At 40.2% G+C, this 23,200-nt stretch overlaps 2 protein-coding genes across 3 annotated transcripts; one reads left to right on the plus strand and one right to left on the minus strand.

Annotated features, from left to right (window-relative positions):
- Positions 1 to 1,887: 1,887 nt before the first annotated feature.
- Positions 1,888 to 18,760, plus strand: LOC145489056 (sodium/calcium exchanger Calx-like). Of its 2 annotated transcripts, XR_014049556.1 has the most exons (11): positions 1,888 to 4,617; positions 7,640 to 7,707; positions 9,594 to 9,761; positions 10,481 to 10,550; positions 11,223 to 11,346; positions 11,706 to 11,941; positions 12,256 to 12,594; positions 13,179 to 13,357; positions 13,965 to 14,294; positions 14,836 to 18,507; positions 18,567 to 18,760. XR_014049556.1 is itself a non-coding variant. In XM_081467956.1 (10 exons), the coding sequence occupies exons 1-10, from the start codon at positions 3,945 to 3,947 to the stop codon at positions 15,070 to 15,072; spliced, it is 2,424 nt and encodes an 807-aa protein (XP_081324082.1). In that variant the 5' UTR covers positions 1,888 to 3,944; the 3' UTR covers positions 15,073 to 18,760. The 2 variants fall into 2 exon arrangements, 1 of the variants encoding a protein (XP_081324082.1); XM_081467956.1 differs by having other exon boundaries at positions 14,836 to 18,760.
- Positions 17,548 to 23,135, minus strand: LOC145489059 (histone-lysine N-methyltransferase SMYD3-like). Its single transcript, XM_081467961.1, has 4 exons — positions 22,521 to 23,135; positions 21,797 to 22,102; positions 21,206 to 21,565; positions 17,548 to 19,798 (listed from the first exon to the last, which is right to left on the minus strand). Exons 1-4 carry the CDS (start codon positions 23,098 to 23,100, stop codon positions 19,611 to 19,613), a joined length of 1,434 nt encoding a protein of 477 aa, XP_081324087.1. The 5' UTR covers positions 23,101 to 23,135; the 3' UTR covers positions 17,548 to 19,610.
- Between the last annotated feature and the right edge of the window lie 65 nt (positions 23,136 to 23,200).

Raw genomic sequence — 23,200 nt, forward strand, 5'->3', positions numbered from 1 at the left:
CATTAAGTGTTATGTGTTTCATATGAAGTACAAAATTTGTTTTCGACATTTAGTGTTGTTAGAGATGATTTTTTTCGAGAAGATATTTAAAATAGTCGCACAGAAGTTTGCGAGACGATGGAAATCTAATCTTGGTACAAATTCTTTGTCCACTTGTTACTCGAAATTCTGGTGGATTCCTCCTTGACGCGTTTTCAGAGCAAAACCTCGATCCGTTTTCAAATTCCTCCGGCATAGCGTGGAAGGGGCCTCAGTTATAAATGCACTCGCAGGAGGGATCTACTCAGTTCACCCAGAACTTGAAAGTTCAAAGGTAAGCTTATCCAGATTTAGCGCGAATTTTGATTTCAGTTTTGCAACTTATATTGAAGTTTTCTTTTTATTATTATTGCCTTTCATTTCACCTTTGACTTGGCCTGAACTTTAATCTCCCCCTTATAGTCGTTTACTGCCAGTCGTTTACTACTAATTCTCAGCATCTCATTGTGCCTGCGTTTGTCTGCTTATGCGTAGGCTTATAACTAGTGAAAACCAGCCATAACCTTCTGATTCTCCCTCCCAGCTCCTTAAGGATACCGTGCTAAATTTGCTTGGTCCAATTCCGAGCTAGTGATGTAAAAGCCAAATTCTCTCTGATCACAGTTCAATCGTTACTGTATAGCGCACAATAACTGGAAGCCCGATATATCGAGCACCTTCATAACAACGTTCCAGTAAACCGAACGCTATTGCCTAGGCGCGACCAGAACTCCGATATAAGACATGTATGGGACTTGCGTTTAATTTTTAACAGAACTAGACCATTACTTACGGTTTTCTGTCAACGGTATAAAAGAACGCACATTTTCTGTCAACAGAACGTATTTTGTGATCAGTGGCGGCTGGCACTGTAGTAACTGATAAATATAGAAGCATTATAGCGCTGTTTTTTCATAAGCTGCTCACAGTCGCTCTACTCGCTATTCTTCAACGCACGCGAAAGAAAAATCGAGCGAAGCGAGCCCGAGCCCCGGCCCGGGGCCCGACCACGAAGCACCTACCCCGTGAAGTCTCCTGTTTTGCGCTGGTGCCCAGTTCTCTCGCTATTCTATCAGCGCGTTCAACTATCGAATAAAAGTACGAGAAAATAGAGGGCTGTGAACATTCTATGTTTTTCAAGGCGAAGATTTTTGCGTTCAGCCCACAGGTTGGTTATAAGAGGTTAGGTAGAGCAAGCCCCTTTTTTAACGAACGCTTCTTAATGAGGCACTATCAAAGCGATTTCGCTGCATTTTGGACAACAGAGTGCTAAAATTGTAGAAAAGTATCTTTGCTAGTGCGCGAGATGCTCTAAGAGCACGACGAACATACGTAAATCTTTTTTTGGGGGGCAAAATATTTCCAAGATACGACGACACCATTTGATAAAAGTCTGCTTTTATCAATTTGACATCAGAGAATCCACCTAAATATATTTTTTAACAGAACTAGACCATTATTTACAATTTTCTGTCAATGAAAATGTCTTGTAGGCTTTGAAGTTTCCGTCCCTTTATACTTTGTTAACGCGATTGGTAGGAGACTTTAAATTTGAATACGCATATGAGATCGAGTGCGAGTACGACTCACTTCAATTCAATAGTTTGCTGGCTTCACATTTTCACATTACATCCCCATCTCTCTCCATGAGCTACCCTCTCTACCCAAAACCAACATGAACAGCAAGGGCTCTGGGAACACCGTTACTGGTTAGAAATTCGAAAATCGTACTCTAGTCCAATCTAAAGGTTCCTATGATACAGAGGTTTCACTGTCAACACCTGACGGTAACGCGAAAAACAAGTACAAACACTATGGCTTTGTGTTCACTCCTCGCAGCCGAATTCCTCCTCTGCCTGCTCAGTTTATTTGCCCCAAAGAACATAAGAACGGGTACTGGATGACTGACTCTGTACACAGTGAAATCAAAACAATGCATATACCGTATGATTTGCTCGGGGATACTGATTTTAGCAGGTAGCGTTTTTATTCACAAAATAGTGGGTTCGACGGGCGAAAATCTGTGCCGCTGCTGTCATAGATTTGCCCAAATTGGTCCAAGTTAGCTCGACTTTTCAGACTAGAGTATAGAAGGCGAACAGGGTCTTTGACGGGTCTTCAATTCACCTCTGCTAATTCGCTTCCCTGTAGGCTCTTTATCAGTTCAACGCAAAATGCTGTGAAAGTTTGGTTTGAAGCAAAGAAAATCTCGTGAAAAGCAAAAGCGTACTCGTAAAACAGGGATATAACACATCAAAATGTCCGCTATGTATTTTTGACCATCACGTAGTAACTCCCTCGGCATCACGTAAACAGACTCACGTTCTCTTGCCGGAACTTATTACGCAAGGAATGCACCACGCAAATAATAAAATACCGTTAATAAACAGTGCAATATTTATTTAACGGTGTGAAAAAAGTAATATTTAATAAATAAATACCAAAGAGGCCAAATAGCTAAAAATAACAGTTCAAACGAAACAGGAATTTAGGGTATGATGGTGAAGATTCATCACGGCAAGTCAGATGATTTCACGCAACTACGCCCCCGCGCGTGGCTCACAATTCAAAGAGACGAGAGTTATATTAATTAGCTGGAGAGAAGACGCACACGACTTACTGCTGAATTTCTAGTTTTTAGTTTGAATTTACCATTGCCTCAAGGTGTAAATTTTACGTTCAGTAACTAGTCTGCTCGCTGGCTGTCCGCTCGGGATTTGAGCACTCGGGGGCTTCTGCAGACTGATTGCCCTCCTGCGCCCCGCAGGCGAAAACAATTGGCAGTTGTTTTTCAAAACAAAACCCAGTGAGACGGAAAAGAATCTCTCGTCTCTACGAAATTGCGGTCTGTACTAATTACGTAAGTGTTCTGCTTCACACGTATGGTAATCACTCTTAAGAAAATCATCAATATAGGTCAAGTTGAGCAATACTGATGTAAACCTATCAGTAAACACATGTTTTTAGGTTTATAGGGACGCTTCAAGTGGCTGGAAACGGAAAACTGATTTGCACGTAAAACTTGTTTATAAATTGCCGTGTTGTGCTGTTAATTTCCACGTCATCTTTTATTATTTACAAGGCTTGGGTGTCTAGAAAATAGCATACCACCTTAACAAGAAAATACAGCTTGAAAAGTCGGTTCTTCGGATTTTCGACCACTTTCGTCTGCCACCAAAGCCAAGTGCACTTGGCTGTACATGTACTTAGCGCACTTGGCTGTACTTAGCTGTAAATAAACACCCGGTCCGACAGCAGTTTTATTTGAGGGCTGATAATGAATAAAAAATGTTTGGAAAAACGTTTACGAAACTGAGATATTTTCAAATCATTTTCATGTTCAATTTTCAATACCACATGAAAGTGCATAAATTAAAGCATCAAATAATGATATCAATAAGGTGTCAAATGTATGCATTTAACAGACTTCTGTCGCTTAGCAACTGTCAAATACCGTGCCGGACAATTGATGTAAATTACCACTGCCTTGGTCCAGCAGTAGACCAAGTTGTGTTGGTTACGATGGAGGTAAAATCAAGACTTCTGGAAATCACATTCTGTGCTCCTCGAGGCTTGTGTTAGTAGACGAAAGTATTCTTCGACAGGATGATGCCTACGGCGGAGTGTACAAACAAGCAGAAAATACTGCCATCCCGGTTGCTAAACTGCATTTACTTAATATCTTGCCTGTAATTTGCACGAGGCTACAGTCCTTGCACACGAAGTTCTAATTTAGATTTCCGTTGGATAAATTTGTTTTATAAACTGTAGATTTCAACAGTGATAAGTACGTATAGTATTTTACGACTCGTACTCAACCGCTTTCTTTAGTTTTTGCGGCCGACTTTTTTCGAAAACAAACGGATCGATATAAACTCTGCTAACACAGTTCAGACCAGCACACAACAAAATTCGATTTCCACGCTATGGCTGTCGATAACTGCTCCGAGGGGACTTTGCTGTTACCATTTCTGGACGAATCTGGTTGGAATCAAGGATTACGAACGTTTATCTACTTGATAGCGCTTTTATGGTGTTTCATGGGCATTGCCATCATCGCCGACGTTTTTATGTGCGCTATCGAAACGATAACGAGTAAAACGAAAGAGGTAAAGGTGGCAAAACAAGATGATCCTACAGAAGTGGAAGTTGTAGAAATTCGAGTTTGGAATGACACTGTCGCTAACTTGACATTAATGGCCCTGGGTTCGTCAGCGCCGGAAATTTTACTGGCGATCATTGAGATCGTTTTACTAAATAAGTTCGAAGCTGGTGCTCTCGGACCCAGCACGATAGTTGGGTCTGCGGCTTTCAATCTTCTTGTAATCACTGGAGTTTGTGTTATGAGTATTCCTATGCATGAACAGCGCCGAATCAAGGCGATCAAAGTGTTCGCGGTTACCGCTTCGTTCTCAATGTTGGCCTACATATGGCTTTACATCGCCTTGAGCGTGAGTTCTAAGAACGTGATCGAATTGTGGGAGGCAATTTTAACTTTTCTACTGTTCCCAATTTTGGTTGTAATCGCTTACATGGCCGACAAGGAATATTGCTGCCCTGGAAAAGTCTCTCCTCAAGACACTGGAGTACTCGAACTCGGTATGTACCGCTTAAATAAAACAACATCGTTACCCATGTTATTTTGCGTGAATTAAGTTTCAGGAAAGCGCTAAATATAGATTGAAATGTTGACCTTACAACTTGTACGTGATAACAGTTCACAAAATGTTGCCAGTTAGTAGCTAAAATTGGTCATTGAGAGTTTATTTTTGTCCGGTTTGAGAACAAAATAAAAGATTAACTCGTTGAATGTTTTGACTCGCCTCGAGAAATTTGTTGCTAAGTGTGTAAGTGAGAAATACACCGGTTGCTGTGTTACTGAAAGCAATTATCATTCCGTCGAATTTCTGTCGTATTCTTCAATATACTGTCATTAATTACCAACAAAGTTGCACGTTTTGAAAATTAGTGTGTTTCTACTCACAACTTAGAAGCCAAAACACGAGAAATTGCTAGAAATTTCTAATATTGGTTGCTAGCACGACTACGCATAAAGAAATTGTTCAGCTGTCCTCCTGCGAGAAATCATCATCAAGTGGGATCATTACCATATTAGAATATTGCTGGATTGGAGACCACTAATTCTTTCAATCGAATGCTAACATATAACTATCTCCTGCGATGGGAAAATAAAAGACCCGTGCTTATACTTTGGTGCAATTTTAATTCGGTGGAAGGAGGTTGCTGTGACACGACTGTTCCAGATGATAAACAATGTAATGTCAATACCGTCATGTTTCAAAACGATGCTCGGAATATAAAGTCAGTCAAGTTGAGATATTAAATCTACTCTAGATACATAGCAACAAGCAGGTGTTTAGCGCAAACATAATTGTGGTGAATATTTGTCACTTGTCAACAATTAACTGTGGGTTTTGCCGGAAAAAAAAAAGACGTTTTTAATAATGTAAATGTGGGTTGCAAAAAGTCGCCATTTATTAAGGTGACAGAAAATTAGACGTGGTCTTAAATTAACATTCTTATTTAGTGTACTTTCCCTGAAAAATAACGGACATTAACAAGTTGTCAATTAACAATGTCAGTTCTTAATTAGTGTAATTCATCACCCCTCCTCTATTACATGTCACCAATTCATTTGCATGTTTATTATTTTCTAAGGTTGAATTTGAATATATAACTGCTTTGGCAGGTGCTGCACACAGTTATTTTGCAGTGCCAATCTTGGAACTTGCAGTTTTGTGATAGATAATGTTATAAAACTGGATTTGTGGTCAAGATCAATTTTTCGAAGGGAATAATTCTTGCTCAAGCAAATATTAATCATAACTTTATTAAAGTGCCTATGTCTGGAAGATTTGACATGACAAACGTTCAATTTCGTTAGACAGTAATTTATCTTCTGCATGGTAAATATTGAAAATGAGTATAGAACAAGTTTATAAATCCACGATTAAGAGGAAAATCTAATGTAATATAATAATATTACTAAATATGTAGTTTTTGAGTTTACAAACCAGTGGGATAACACAACATAAGAGTTCACAGATTGTCAAGAAATATTGCTGTCATCCCTAATTAATAGTCAAGAGTACACAGCTAATGAATGATATAGATTTACAACTTTTGTTTTGACATTCTGACATTTTGACATTTACATCTTATCCAGATATTTGCATTAAAAAATAACAAAATTTCTGCATTGGCCTCTATGTGAAACCAACTCAGTGCAGCCAAAATACAGTTCAGTTCTTGTAAAGGGAAACTGAGGAGAATCTATTCAACTTCTGAAATGAACGTGTGTGTCACAATTAATTATTATTTCATTCATGGATATAGGAGAAAAGGTTTTAAATATTGATAACTAAAAATAATTAACTTGTCAGCAGGAAAGATAATGCCTCGGTGAGGTCTTTAACATATCGTTTATAAAGAATATTTATTTACAAATTGAAAAAGCATTTTTCAAAGTAGTGAATGTACTTGTTACACTGACTGTAAAAAGAATTAGACAGTGAAAGATTTCCTGAAGGTTTTCAAACTTGAACTTTATGATACAGTTGGACCTCACTAATTTGAACTCGGTTATTTTGAATTCTCTGTTATTTCAAACTCAAAACCATTTCCCTTAGATTAATGCCCTCACATCATTCACTATCTGTTGGTTATTTTGAAATCCTGCTATTTCTAGCTATTTTTTGTTTTCCCTGAGAGTTCAAAATAAGTGGGGTTCAGCTGTATTTTACCTTACAAATTTTTAAGTCTGGTTTAATTCATTTGTGCATCAATTTAACACATGGTTACATTTTTATTTATTATGAATGTTGGCATCAAGAACATTGTTAAAAAGCCTATAGTTTCTAGTAAGGATAGTTGTGACAAAGTTTGAAGAACAGCTTCAAGTAGGGCTGCAGACAGAAAACCCAGTGCTGGATCTTGGGAAGGGAATCAGAGGGGACACATAATGTTTGGGCTCCCACCTAAATTTAAGGCATGATTGGGTCAGAAAAATATTTGCACACCCCACCCTCTAAAGTACAAGAGGTCTTAGATCTACCTCTGGAAAAATCCACCACACTGACAAGCTGAACTACAATTAATATTGATATGCAATGTAACTGGAAATGGCACAGGTCCACTTCTCACTTTCATTATTCTTCTAAACAAAGGTAACACTTGTAACAAAATGCAGGATATGAGAACAAGTTCTATGCAGCCAATTAGAAACAGGATCACTCCACATGCCCCCTATGAGTCAGTTTAAATTTTGTTTCAACTACTGCTAAGAGCACAGTTTGATGATCACTTCAAGTGTGAGACTCGATGAGTAACTGTACATGTAGTTTCTATGTTAATTTGTAAAGATAGGATAATGTGCAGATTTCCACTTGACAAATTTCTTTCCTTGTGCTACATTTTGCTTGTGTTTGTTTTAGCCTTTCTTGTACAAAATTTGTTTGTTAGCATGTTTGTTGTAACTTTTGTCTTGGGGGGGGTAAGAAAAGGTTAAAATGTATTCTTTCAGGGGGAGGGTGACGCATAATTAAAACAGGAAGGAACATCATCAACACTAAAGGAATTTTTCTCTTTCCATCATAAACAGCTGAGGGTTCCAAAGCTCTGTCTACACCCAAATGTACCCATGACCCAGAAGTCACGAGTTTTATAAAGGTAAGTAGTTGAATTCATGATTCTACAGTTTTACAAACAGTTGCTATGTGCATTTGTTTGCGTATTTTGTATAGTAACATAAAAGAAGGGATTAACCTGTTTTAAAATTTGGGAATATGGCATACATACGCGATCATAAGCTATCATAAATCACTTACATTTTCTTCATTCCATCTTTTACGATCATCCTTTTCCCAGCAGATCAATCTGTGTTGCGTTGTCTGAAGAATCGTTCTTCTTCCATCGACTCTTCCGTCTGGTCACGAGTGATACGCAATACCGCTGACAACCTAACTGCTGCAACACGCGTGAATTTTCTGGAAATCACCACGAAAATTACAGAAACGTCAAGCTATCCACGATTTTTTGTCATCAACGTTAGGTATTGCCATAGTCGCGAAAATACATTGACATTGCTGGAAAGAGCATCTTAAATTGGGAAAGTTTCGATGTTACGTGTCTTTCAAAATGGCGCAAATATGGATAAAGTCGGGGAATTCTAGAGAGTTTGGTACTGTAACTTCCCATCATAACATCTGCAACATTCTATACTCACTTTGCGAAGCCATAACTTTCCGATTTGACAAGACAAGACTCACAATCTTGGCCATTTAACTAATTTTGAGTTGCTCTTAAAAAAAGTTACACCTTTTCCTCTAAAACCCTTGATCCCTCGGTCGCCAAAATTGGCAGCAAGCAAGTTAACAACACAAACTTTGGTTTTTTGATAGTTTAGCTGAGGTATGTGCCGTTGCCATGGCAACATGAATAAATATAAACGGGCCTTTAAAATCACTTTTGTCGATTTTGTAGAAAATCTAGTCATTAGATTTTCTTTATAATTTGCATGCAGCAAGCTTGTAATAATACTCACAAGTTAACACCATTTTGATAATAATTTAACAGAGAGATCTTTAATTATCCCTTGTTGAAGGTTCACTGGAATATCCAGAATTCCCTTTGTTAAAGTTCAATTTTTTTCAATACTCCAGTTACTTATTTCCTAAAGTATTTTTGCGCCAAATTTCGTGAAATTCTAATGAGTGGTTCTCGAGAAAAAGGCGTATTTCCGAGAAAGCAATTTTTCATTCAATCGCAATTTTTCGACTTACTACGCATGCGCTGCATTTAACTGGGTTCTTTCGGTAACAACGAAAAAGCTGAGAATTGCTGGGTTCTTTGCATAGTTACCTTTTGTAACATATCTTTGCAATAAAAGATTAAAACGGTCAATACACTGCGTTCAATTATAGAGAAAAATAGCACAGATAATGCGGGCATTGGACAAATAAAGTGATCGCTCTATTGACGGCGTGTTTGTTTTTTGCAATCCTTGTGCGCGCGCTGAATCGCATCAGCAAAAGCGCGTGCGAAAACTGTGTTCGGCTACCTTAAGTTTTGCGGCAGGAAAAGATCTTTCCAATGATACCCAGATCAGGGTGATTGGTCAATTGAGCGTGGAATATACACGCTTAGAAATTTGAGTGAAAAACTCGGAGCAAAATTTCCCTCATCTACACTTGACTACTTCGTGGTAAGAATTTCCCGTCTCGATGATGCTTTCGCGGATATTCTTCAACTGGAAGCAAGCCCAGTAGAAGGTAAACAACTGCAGCAAAAGATAAGAAAAGGCGAGAAAGAAACCCCCGAAAATTTCAAAATTTTGATTTGCGCGCAAAACGATAATCCCTTTAGAAACTAATAAATAATTTAACCAGGCGTAAGTCCTTTTTTTTTCCAATGGCCAATTTCACTCTGTTTTTATTTTTGTTTTTTTTCGCTTCTTGTTCGATGGACTAAGGGAGAAGGAAGATATATACTTGCAAAAAAGATTTGAAAAGGAAAAGAACAGTTATGAACTAGTTTACAATTATTCTGCATTTCAGGAAGTTAGCAGAAATCCAGAACTCTCAGAAGATGATGCTGCCAAGCTTGTTGCAGCCCATATTAAATCCAAACAACCAAAGAACTATGGTTATTACCGAGTGGGTGCTATAAGAGATATTGGAGGTAGTCACAAGCTTAGACCAAAGATGGATTCTAAACTTAGAGTGGTAAGTTAGTTATACGGTACACTGCTTGTTATGACATGACAAAGTGTCTTTTCTACCCGGGAAGGGTGTAGGTACTCCCATTTATTGGCTTACATGTAGGGCAGGTTTCTGAGGTTCCTGATCCTTAATATAAACAGTGTATCATTTTTGCCCCTGTTTGTATTGTGTTCCCGATGTGATCCTTAGATAGGGTTCCTAAATTGTATTAACTAATATTGCAGTGTGCAAATGCCCAGCTTAACGAAAAACAAATTATATGCTTAATGCCTAACTTACAATGTTACAGAAAAGAAAGAAAGTTGACCCGTTGATGCCATTCTTAGTTTTTGTTTTTCCTTGAATAGGGTGCCATTTTTCGGGTTTGGTCGGGAGAAACTACGACTGTGGTTCAATAGCTACAGTTGGTCCCCGCTAATTCGAACTTAATTGGTTATCTCGAATTAATTCCCCTTTAATTCGAACTTAAAACCATTTCCCTTAAATTTGCCTTTCAGTCATTTATTGTCGGCTATTTCAAACTATTTTTCCTTTTCCCTTGGAGTTCGAAATAGCGGTGTTCAACGGTACTTCTACTCAGAACTTACTGATCAGAATAGTCACTTTTTCAGAGCACTACGCAAGCTGCAGGTAGTGTTTCCCTAACAAAACTCGGAAAATCGACTTCCTATGTGTTCTTTCGATCGGTTTTAACCGTTTTGCTCCTTGTTTTATTTTTATAGATCTATGAAGAGTTATCTGAAGTTGGTTTCTCATCTTCTGGTGCTTCTGTCATTATGAGTCACGCTTTAGGTAGGTGCAATGTCCCGATTTTAATGACACAGCTTGGTTTTTAAATTCTTACCTGCTAGCACTGAACTGAGTTTATTATTTGGCTAGCTGCGTGAGCGAGCAAGATGAACGGAATCCCGCTCTGTGATTGGCTACCCGAGTGGGTAAGATGGCGCTATCATGCCCGTTCAAGACTACCCGCTGTGTCCCACAAGAAATATTTTCCGGAAAGCCATGTAATAAATCCTTTATTGTCCAAGATTTATTGTTCGATTAAGATGGGTGGATATTGGCTTCGTTCTTTGTTTGCGATTTTATGGACCTCAACTCCGTCTCGGTCCATAAACCCGCAGAAAACGGAACTTGGCCAATATCCAGGCATCTTGACCTCACGCTTGGTCAATAACCCATTTTTATAATCCTGATCGAACGTGCCAGGATTCGGATGACACAAATCGACTTACATTCTACCATACACGTGAAACGCGCGTAACCCATGCAGGTCACAACACTCCCGCTTGCTTTTCAAGGTTTGCATTTGATTGGCGGAGAACTTTAAAGCAAAGGCATAAAACCAGCAATCCCTTAGTTATTTTACTGATTGAAAGTGCTAAGAATAGAGAACCGCCTATGCCGCGAAACGGATGAGTGAACATTGTGATTCCTTTTTGTTTTTTTGGTTTTTTCTTACAGCTGGAAAGGTTCCGCCAGCTCGCGTTGAATTTGCTGCTCCGAAGTGTGCTGTTTATGAAAACGAGAAACTTGTCCGCATTGGAGTCAAGAGGACTGGGAACACGAAAATCACAGCGAGTGTAAAGTAAGTGTAACCTGTCCATTATTTTGAAGCTTGTACTTGCTTATAACATGACCCACCATCAATATTTTCACACGCTTCGTACTAATAAAGTAGTGATCCTTCTAGCTCTCATTTTGTGACTGCCATGCACCGAAAATTAGTTTGGAACAATTGGAGTATAGTTGTCGATGTTCGGAGACCTTCGTGAAATGCCAGTAAATCTCGAAATGTTTGGCAGATCTAGGGTATCTCTGAACCGCAATCTGATTTCCTAGGAGGCAATACACGCAATTTGAAACTGAATCCAGCGCTCTGTCGACTCGTCTACACCGACTCCTAATGGATATTGAAATATCTAATTCTGTTTTTCATTTCTCTAGTTATGAAACCATCAATGGCACAGCCATGTCTGGTTCGGACTACGAGGCCAAAAAAGATGTTCTCGTCTTTAAAGCTGGAGAAACCCTGAAACATATCGACATCACAATTATCGATGACAACGAATGGGAAGAAAATGAAGTGTTCTTCCTAAAGCTGTCTAGGTTTGACTGCAATGATGATACGGTGGAAATAGGAGAACAAAGCATTACTGAAGTTACTATTATTAATGATGATGGTAAGTTGTAGAATTATCGGAGAAAGGCACAATTCTTGGACAAACGAGGGGAAATGTTGTTTACCTCCTGTCGGGGCCGGGAGTTGGAGGGGGTCGGTAAAGTCTGCATACGAGCCAAGTGGCCCATCAGGCCTGAGCTTGTATCGGTTTCTGTAGCATGATGCGACTAGGAGTATTTCTACTGCCCCCTGGATGAGATGCTAGTCCATCGTGGTGTTATCCCCACCATTAAATTCGCCAGTACCCATTTATATACCTGGTTGGAGAGGCACCGTAAGAGTTAAGTGTCTTGTCTTTTCACCATCACATTACAGAACCCGGAACCTTCTCACTGGAGAGGCCAAGCTACGTCATAACGGAAAACATCGGAAAAGCTCCCATCAAAGTCGAGAGGACCCAAGGTACCGATGGGAAGGTTGTGGTCACGTGGGAAACCATGGACCAGACTGCGGTAAATGGCAAGGATTATCACGGGGGGTCTGGAACGTTGGTCTTTGAACACGGCGAGCAAGTAAAATACATTACAATAGACATTATCGACGATAAAGATTTTGAAAAAGACGAAACATTTCTGGTGAAACTTGTGGAAACGTCGGAGGGAGCAAAAATTGGAAGTATAAGGAGCGCGGCAGTCACTATTGTACATGATGACGGTAAGCGGGGCCGTTGCTATTCTGATCAATTGCTGGAATCTCTCAACTTTTAAATATAAATGTTGAGTAAACAAGTTGTTTACAGAAATTTAGGACTTGATCATCACTAAAAAGGCGTTTAACCCCCCGGGGGTACTATGTGGGTGTACTATGTGGGTACATACCATAAGCTATGTGGGCATGTGCCGCTATGAAGGGTATGGTTTTCAGGCAGTTTAGTCTGGGATACGGTATAGAAATCAGAGAGTTTTGGTCTAGAATAGGGTATAATTCACCGTGAAAGTGGCCAGTGTATAAATGATGCAGTATAGAACAGGGTTCTTTCCCCCGGGGTTGTGTAGAGTATGTTGGACTATGATGGTGATAAAGGTTTCTGCATGGAAATAGCTGGTCTGGGATAGGTTAGGGGTTTTGGTGCCTCGTCTGGAATAGGGTTGCAAAATTAAATCAGGCTGATCGTGATGTAGTATAGGGTAAGAGTTTAAAATGAGAACGAATTTGACCCCAAAGCAAAAGAATGGTATAATAGGGGTATTGATATCTCGGGACGGACTCTTATTTGCTCGTGTGATTGTGTTTTTTAGAGTATCGCCAGCTATTTAATCGGGTTGTATCGCTGGCAACTTTTAACCTTCGCCGCCTGGACTTTGGATCCGAGACATGGGGTGCGCAGTTCAGAGAAGCCATGACAGTTAATGGCGGAGATGTGGAGAATGCCACAACACTCGATTACGTCATGCACCTCTTTACATTTGCTTGGAAGGTGGGCTGATCTGGAAATTTTACAAAATATGTGTTGCTCTTCGTAAATCCGTGTATTATTACCTCAGACTCGCACCCAGTCGCTATTTAAGGGTCAGATTGGATTTTTTTCCACGAGAAAGCGGTCTAGATCGAGTGGAACGCGCGGGTAGAGGGAAGGACCCCGCGGGCCTTAATCCACTCTAGTATCCAATCTTCTCTCCTCCCCAAACCACGTGAATAGCGACTGGGTACGAGTCTGATATTACCTGGCATAGACAGTACTTATTGCACATTGAAGACAGCTGATAGAACCAGCAACGTCATGCATTATTAGATTCTTAGGTCGCAACGTCATAAAGTGATTTCCTTCTCAAAAGGTTACGAGAGATCACGCTAAGAGGCTGCCCCTCGGTCGTTTATGTACCATCCAGCTTGGCTAAACCCGTGCGGCCAAGATATTATCCTATTAAGATTGTCTCACATGGTTATATGAAGAATTGAGCTGTATACGTAAGCTCGTACCACGTGTTTTTTTTCAGTTAAGTGTCTGGGTCACCTAACGAACTTTCATTTTCTTTGTTAATTGTTTGCTTTTTATGAACCAGCATCGTGTTGCTTTCCAACAGGTGATCTTTGCATTCGTTCCCCCTTGTACTTGGCTTGGCGGCTGGCTGACTTTTGTTGTGGCGCTGATGATGATTGGCCTGGTCACTACCATAGTGGGAGACTTGGCCACCATATTTGGCTGCTTGATTGGACTCGAACCCGAGGCGACCGCCATTTTGTTTGTGGCACTGGGAACCAGTCTTCCAGACTTATTTGCCAGTAAAACAGCAGCTGTGAACGAGAAGTACGCGGATGCGTCTGTTGGAAACGTAACTGGCAGCAACTCGGTCAATGTTTTCCTTGGCCTGGGGACGCCGTGGGTGATTGCTACCATTTATCACGAAGTTCAGGTGATCATATTTATGATGTAGTTAGTTCGGTATTCCTGTGGTTGTAGTTATTTCAAGCTAATGTTCTATCGTCATTCCTGGATACAATAAAAGGTGCAGGAACACTCATCCTCGTAGGGTAGGTAGGGTTTTGACTTTCCCCTCTCCCCCCCCCCTCCCCCACCACCCTTTCACTGCCAAGGAGCAATGAGTTGGTGGCGGCGGGGGGAGGGGGGATAGTCGAAACGTCGCGGGAAAAAAATCAACGAAGAAAAGTAGGAGAAAAGGCGATCGTCCGGATATATGCACTGGCGCCAATGAGTTATCAGCCTCTACAATAAGAGAATCTTTGTTTACAATATTTATTTCATTAGCATGAGCAAAATAGTTTCTGATGGAGCTACAAAAACAATTCACTGATTACGAAGTTTCACATGCTCTTTTAAAATGTTTTTAGTCAATTCGTGTCTAGCGTGATGCCTTTTCTGTGCAAGTTCAAAAATGTCGCTGCGTATATAACTTACATGAACTCAACTTTTTTCTTCTTCTTCTCTCCTACCAGGGTACTACATTCAAAGTCAACGCAGGAACATTATCCATAAGTGTTGTCACGTATAGCGTGTGTGCGATTCTATGTTTCATTCTCCTGTTGGTTAGAAGGTACACGAAATTATTTGGCCGAGCGGAACTTGGAGGACCAAGCGTGACCAAATATGTGTCAGGGTGTTTCTTGATATTTTTGTGGTTCGTTTACGTGTTAATTTCGTGCTTGGTAATTTATGACATACTTAAATTTTAAAGCGGTATATTAAATGAGCAAATAACTTCACAAGATTTTATCCACTGTACATCCACGAGGACTGCATACATTCGTCTATATTTATTTCACGAGTTTCTTGACATGTATATAACGGACGTTTTAGATTCTGTCAATGTAGCCAGATTATTTTCGCATGGTCGTTGTGTTCGATCTAATCCAACTAGAGTATACATGTATATTCTAGTTATTCAACGCTTTCTAGTGCTATACCGTGGATTTTAATCCATCAAATATTTTCGCTGGCGCGCGATTGGTCTAAACACGTCACGTGAACGAATATTCCCCAGCTGAAACTGGGGAATATTCGAGAACATTCCCCAATTTTCAAAACTGCGCGCGATGCGAAAAAGATTTGAAGAAAAATAAACACAATAGCCTCCATTTGGGGGTGAAAATATGCTCGGATATTTGTCCTTGGACATTATCTGTTCCCCGAAGCTCACAGTTTCCCTCGAGCTACGCTCTCGGAAGACTGTTCGCCTTTCGGAACAGATAATGTCCGCGGAGAAATATCCTAGCATATTTTCGTGCCAAATGGAGGCTATTGTTTATATATCGCACGAGTCACTTGTATTTTCGCGGTATGGACACGAACCTTTAGGTGGCTAACACAGTCAATGCGGCCCACGATGGGAAGGTCCGAGTGTAATACCGTCGAACATACAAGGGCTTTCCTGTATTCCTATTGGCTGTATTTTCTGCGCATGTATAAAATTTATGTATTTAACTGGGAAAGGCTGAAAACAGCACAATTGTTTCTTCATGAAATTTTCCTCGGCGTTGAAGTGGTTTCTATTTGAGCATCGAAAAGTAGTTGGTGTTGCATTGCTGTGCAACACGATTGAGTTAAAAACTCGCGCCACTTTTTCATCCAATCAGAAAGTAAAACCAAAACTAAAACCAACCGTGCCTCGCTCCCAGTCGTTTTCCCGCGCTTCGCGTTAGCTCGATGCGTTTTACTTTGAGTTTTGATTGGTTCACCGGATTATCTCTGTCTTTAGCGATTACCAGAGTGATAACTATAGTTTTGGTTTTCCGACACTCAATTGAAAACCGCTCTATGAGTGTCCGAAAACCAAAACCAAAGTAATTACTCTGGCCAATCACAAAGGACTTAGACAATCCACTGAACCAATGAAAACTCGAACCAAACTGATATATGTAGCCGGCACAAAGCGCGGGAAAATAGTGTCTGGCGAGTCGCGATTGGTTTTGGTTTTACTTCTGATTGGATGAGAAAATTAAAGTGGCGCGAGATTTTTAAACCAATCACAAAGCAAAGTAATGCAAAAACAAAGCAGATGGAATGATTTTCGACACTTTAGTGACGAAAAACCGCTCTAAATATTGAAGTTTTTATTGTAAGCTTTTCGTGAAAATATAGCAAAAGTAGCAAAATAGAACTTCGATCGTTTTCTTTCCCAGAACCCAGAATTACGCGTATGCAAGTTTTTATTTGTTGGCGTTTATGATTTTTAGATGACATTCACCTCTTCACAAAGGACAACCAAACAAATCTGGCCTTCAGGTCACACCAGTTCTGAAAAAGCTATATATTTATTTATAAATCCATGTTAAATTATTTAATTACTGTACTATATGTAATATCAGGATTAATATTTGAACCAAAACTGTGTGCCGATAGACTAACTACTGAGTTTAGGAGCAAGTTAACCATGGTGCTACAGCGCTGTGGCAAGGAACTGTAGTCAGATTGCTGTCCGTGCGGAGTTTACCAGTTTGAAAGCTCCTTTTTTTGTTGATGTCCTTAATTTAAGAATTTGCTTTAACATGTTTAGTGCTGGCAAAGACCACCGTTCGAGTTTCTATACACATTACTGTTCTATATTCCCGCAGATATGTTACGAGAATCAAAAGATATGATTATCCAAAGTGCCGATGAAAAGAAATGAAAATTTCTGCCAAAATGTTGTACCTGACTTACTCTTTCAAAGGATATCGGATGGAAAGACTCACGAGACGAGGAGAAATTGTGTTCGCGAGTTTCAAAGGGAAGGTGAAGTATTGAGAAAAGTGTTCTGTTATCCTAAAAGCGGAAGTTTTCAGTACAACAATCCTGCTTTCACTCTTACATTCTTCCTCACGGCAACGTCGAACATGCAATTCTCGGGTTCTCGCTATGTAACCTGTATAAAACGTTTGATTCATTGGCACCATAGTTTAGTGGAGGGGAATTTGAGTGAAGTAACCTGAAGATGCTAAAATTCCCTCGGGGATTTGTGTAAGAAATATTGAGCTGTTACGTTCCTTGCATGTCTCCATCGCTTGAAATTTACTGGACTTTATAGTCGTTTGGAAACTTTCCCACCTACTCGGCTACCCGTGAGAAATATTTCACCTTAAACTTACTATTTATTTCCTACATTATCTTGAGAAAAGATGTTTGAAAGGTGTTTCTACTGAACAGTGTGAAGAACATAACCCACTGAGCTCTGTATTAATTCTTTATTTATTGCAAGTTGTAAAATTAATATAATCGAAAGCGAAGGCGTGCATTCCTGTAGCTCTACAGAAGGGTCAGTGTTCGTTTTTTCCCTTAATTAAGCACAGTACATACTACGCCCGAGGAGTCTGGAAACGCAACTTACAATAACCGGTCATTTCACATTTGTGTTTGAGGAAAACTCGGTCAGGAAAATCACATGATTATCGTGACGTCATCGTTTTCGAAAAGCTCCGTTTTCAAAATGTTTTCCGTCCACACGAAAACGAAAAGCCGACGTTTTCAAATTCCTCCTGTTTGAAGAACGTTTCGAAAAGCTCCGTTTTCGTGACGGACTAGAGTGGACGGTAGGCCAAACCGTAGCCGAAATAGAGCTGCGTTTTCAAATTTCTCCGGCGTAGTGTGGACACTGATTTTAATCATGTTTGATTTTATCCTCCGTTTGTGGTCCAAGTAGGAATAATTCCACTAGTGCTACATAGTCCTCTCACGTTTAATATTAGCTAGCAGATTTTTCCAGGTGTTCAATAGCTAGCTATCATTAGTTCGAAACTGCTTGGAAATATGGCTTCATTCACAGTCACGGCCTCCAGTTTTGTCTCCATATTACAAATGCATTTAGCAAGAAGTTCTTCCTAAAAGGCTTGCCACCTCTAACTTAGTCAAAGTGCATACGTGTACTAAGTTCTAAAAATGTGAACTCTCCTTTACCGAGGGTGTTTTCTGTTTGCGCTTTGAAAATGACTACCATTAATGAATGCCCTTTATTTGTGGGAGCTTCTTGCTGAACTCGAAATAACGTTTTCTTCCTTCATCAGAAGGTAAATTAAAATCCTTCACATTTATTTGTGAACGTCTTTGTGCGAAAAATTATAAGTAAAAGGAGGGCATTACACGAGATTTGTACAAAGTCACAAAGAGTCACCCAATAGGCCATATTTGTATTCTCGGTATTGGACTGGAACTAGCTTGCAATGGAGGCTCATCCTCAATTGCACGCTAGTTCCAGTCCGTTACCGAGGATACCAATATGGCCTGTTCATTCCAGAGATGTAAATTGTCTCTTCCAAGGCATAGATAATGAATATCTTGTAGATATAGAAAGCGCATAGACTAGGTTACTTTGTCAGACATTTTAGACTTCCATTTCCTATGGTTTGTAGATTGTCTTTCATTGAGCTAATAAAAGATTTATTTAATAAATGACAAGGTGGTCATTCTCCTCGAGTTGAATGAACAGAGGGGTTGACTGACAGCGAGTCTCATTCCCAGAGGGAGGCATGGCGGCCTCTAGAGCACAGGCACGCGCACAGCAGAGGCTCGCGTGGCGTAGCCGCGAGACGAGAAAGTACACTACTCTGTTCTCTGCAAATTTTTCATTTCCACCCCGGAAACCGCAGAAACAATAAGCCAGCTAAAGCCTCGTTCTCATATGCCACCGACATACCTGAGACAACCTGGGCCTGGGACACACCAGGACATACCTGGACATACCTGGGCCTGGAACACCGTTACGGCATATGTGAATATTTATCGCCGAATCAAAATCTGTCCCAGGCATTAACCGCCGGCTTGCCTGCGAAGTTGAGCTGAGTTCAACTTCGCAGGCAAGCCGGCGGTTGTCAGCGGTGAAAATATTTTATGTGAACATCATCCGCGGACGCAACGTACTCTAGAAGGACGATTCGATCCATATTTACAGGTGGAATGGTTGAAAATTGCGCCAATTCGATTTGCATTTCGCGCAAATTTGAGTACATCTGCGATCCATCGCAGGTGCACCGAGGACCTACTGGGACAGATCGCCGAACGTTGTCAGTTGCAACCGGTGACTACGTCGCTGGTAGGTCGGCGGGATATGAGGACCAGGCTTAATTTTCACCGGAAGTATGAACTTTGAAAAGGGTTGGAAAAGGTGGTTTTTCAAGGCACCCTGAGATTTAACACATTTATTTTTGTGCGCACACCTTACAAGCCCTGCAATAAGCTGATAAAATCACATATCTACCAAATGCTCAGTTCTGCAGCAAATTGACATACTTCACATTACAAATCATATTAACTCCATTCCTTGAACTGTCCTGTTCTGTTCCACCCTTAGTTCCTCTAACGTCTGAGCAATAAGTTCCCGCAGTTCTTGTACAAGTGGGTGGTTCCCGTGCGTAACTTTGAGAATAGCCTCTGCCTGTAGTAGAGTCTGAAAACCATCTTTTAGCTTGTCCAAATATACTTGGAGTTTGCCTGAAATTCAGATTTAGATTTGGTAATAGCTGCTACTGAATGGCCAACCATTTTCAATGTACCTGATGTAGGCTCACAGAAGTATTTTTAAAGAAGCACGCCATTTGTTTGTCTACATGTAAACGGATACAGTGCAAACCACTTTAACAAACTTGGGTATCACAATTTATCACCATAAATGTTTTGACTTTTTCTTGTAAAAGACAAAGTAAGTAGGACAAGGAATGTCTGTGTAAAACTGTTTATTTAAACCACTTAGTAAATTTGTGACTGAAATAAGGTGTTTTTGTGCTCTGCTACATGAACAAACATCTGCCAGTGAAGGCACTGATTATAGCAAAACAGTGACAATGGAATACTTAAAACATGTCATTCAATCTGTTTCACAGAGATTGGCGATCTGACAAAACCCCACAGTTTGTTGTCACTGTCTTTATCCTTCCCATCCCACATGCTCTCACTCACTCCAGGTAGTGGGCACAAAAAGAGGGGAACCAAAATACAGTTTAGGGATGGGCCATCAGTTTTTGAGGGAGAAGGGGCGGTTGGGCAATTTTCATGAAATTTTTTCTCACCTTTATGTTGTGCACTACTTTTTCAAGTGGGCAGTAACTTCTGCAAGAACTTTTTTTAAAGTCAAACACAGGACTTGGATAGTAGAAAGCACTTGCTTGATTTTTTTCCCCATGGCTCCCCTTGCACAATTTTTTTTTTTCAGCAGTTTTTGCTGTGCAAGAATTTTTTTTCCAAAATTGCCCAACTACCCTCTTCTCCCTTTAAAAAAATAATGGTCTATCCCTTACATTATCTTTATCTGAAACAAGTAGATGCTATGAAACAACAGGCTGTCTCAGACATCAGAAACAATTTCATGATGGTCTCAGATTTTTGTCATTTCTAAGCCAATAACAAACATACAGTCATGTGATCAGCTCCCAGGGAAGGGGAGGGGGGGGGCTCCCATATGAAAAGGTCCAGGATGCTCGTCATCTCGTTTAGGGGTATAAATCCAGGATTCTGGTCTCACTTAGGGTGTTTGTGATGAAACAGCACTTTTTCTCGCTGTCAAAGTATCTTTTAGGGTGCACTCCAAGAAATGTGAATCAAAAAATGCCCTTATTTCCACTTTAATTTAGGCTCGATTTCAGTGGGTCTCTTGAGTCCACACTACTAACAAGGGCTCCTTTCCCGAAAAGCTGCTGGTAATTGAGCCAATAGGTGGTATCTTTTATGAGTCAAATAAAGCTCAAGCCATGCAGATATTGGTCTCCTTTAGTCGGAGTTTAAATCACAAATTTTCCGATAAACATTCCCAAGCTTTTCAAATGTGAGTCTCCCCTCCCCCAAATCAGCAGCTATTGCTTCAATTTGTTTACAAATCAAATAGATGATGGTTTGATCACGTACCTATTCTAAACAACTGAATGCCTACACTTGGATGGTTTCTTGGATAATACAGCTTGTAAGCATCCATTGTTTGAAGTCCAAATGCCAATGCTCTATCCCACAATTCAAGATAGATACATGCATCCATAGCTTTATCAAGAATGCCAACCCTGCTGAAGTGCAGCTTGTGAAAGAAGCCTTTCTGCACTGCTAGAATATTCTCTGCAAGATCAAGGATAGCCTCAAAGTTGTACATTTTTTCCAAAGCTTTGATTTGTTTTAATGTTTCTTCTGACTTTGAGATGATAGCTTGTGCTTTACTTGCTGCAGTTTTGTCTGATAGTCCTTTACCACATGTATTGCAAACAACAAAACCACCACCTGGAGATTGAGGAAAAAGCAAATATAACTAAAGGAGTATAAGAGACCCTGACGGGGAACCTGTGAAGAAATATTCTTTACAGATGTCATAACCATATTAGTCTCAATGTCAAAGTGTTCATTTGAACATGTCTGACTGATATGACCACTGGTCCTCAAAAATCTTGGCAATCTGACCACTTCAGACTCTTTAACAACTGAAGATAACTGAAGTATTTTTGAAAATATTACTTGACAAATCTCTTGGTACTGCTCCATTACAGCTAAAATTAGAACACTGCAGACTTAGCATAAGTCCATCTTCTTCCAAAGGAGAAAGACATTTGGAACAACTGCATCCAAACAAGTAACGGTTCTTCAAATCTTCTTTTCTCTGGTAACTTGGACAAAGCAGTTCTGTATAGCTTATTGTGAGTTCGTCGCCTTGTTTGATTTGTTCTGTTGCATGAACAAGGAGTTTAGTGCCATTGAAAATGGCAACACAGTTTGGAAGACATGAGTGGTTCAAGAGAGATGGAGTTTGATAGATGCCGACACCTAAAGAGAATGAAATAAAACTACATAAGCTAGATAGCAGCCAGAGAAGAAGAACAACAATACTTCAATGATAATAAATATAAATTTCTCACACACAACTGGGAGAAATGCCAAGCTGAACCAAGCAACAAGAAAACTGGCAAACAATGACAAACCATGTGACCTGACCCCCCGCACACTAGCACCCAGACTCCTAGATGTGTGTGAGAAAAATATTTTCTGCTTCCTTTGTTCGAGATTCAGAGGAGGTTGTCTTTGGTCTTAGTTTTTGAGCTTTGGAGGGAGTCTTAGCTCTTAGTTTTTGAGATTTGAAGGGAGTCTTAGGTCTTAGTTTTTGCAATTCAGAGGGGGTCTTAGGCCTTAGTTTGCACATCGCACCCCTATAATGTTGCCGATATTACTGTATTACTGTACATACCGAGAGGCTGCAACTCTGCATCACATATAGTAAAACTGTTGCATGATATTTTGCCAAAGAGATTAAACAGTTCACCAGAAGAGCTTTTCTGAAAATCCCTCTCGCCAACAAATTGGTTAAGTACCGTTACGATGGCAGAAAAAGCCTCTTTTCTTTCATCATCAAACTCTTTCTGATGCGAAACAAGAGCGGTGTAAATGGACGACATTTTACCAGACTGCAATTGTTGCTGTTGCATGATTCTCGCCATTAGTCGCACCAGATCAGTGGGAATATTCGGAGAAACACTCAGTATGCGTTCGCATTCGGTTTTATGATCCTTCCAAGCGTTCTTTTGACATTCTCGGTTACAATATCGAGCTAACTTGCACTTTGAACAGCGCTGGAGATCTTCGCTTTTGGAAAAACAGAAGTCGCAGCACTGCCCACGGACACTGTTACTCAAAACGTAGACAGATGGGGTAGATTCCAGTACTTTATCCCCAGGTGCCAAGGATTTTAAAGCTTTTAATCCTCGTCCTTTTACCTCCCCAGAGTCAAAAACCTCGAAAACATCTTCGCGAGGCTTCGAGTCCGCCATGTTGGAAATATAACCGCTGAATCGGATACCGTCGGCTCCAGAATGGAAAACTTTTCATTGGTTCTTACACACACTGAGTTGTTACATATGTGCGAATCCG

The sequence above is a fragment of the Orbicella franksi genome, chromosome 6 (genome assembly GCF_964199315.1).
Source record: "Orbicella franksi chromosome 6, jaOrbFran1.1, whole genome shotgun sequence".
In the NCBI taxonomy this organism is placed as follows: Eukaryota; Metazoa; Cnidaria; class Anthozoa; order Scleractinia; family Merulinidae; genus Orbicella; species Orbicella franksi.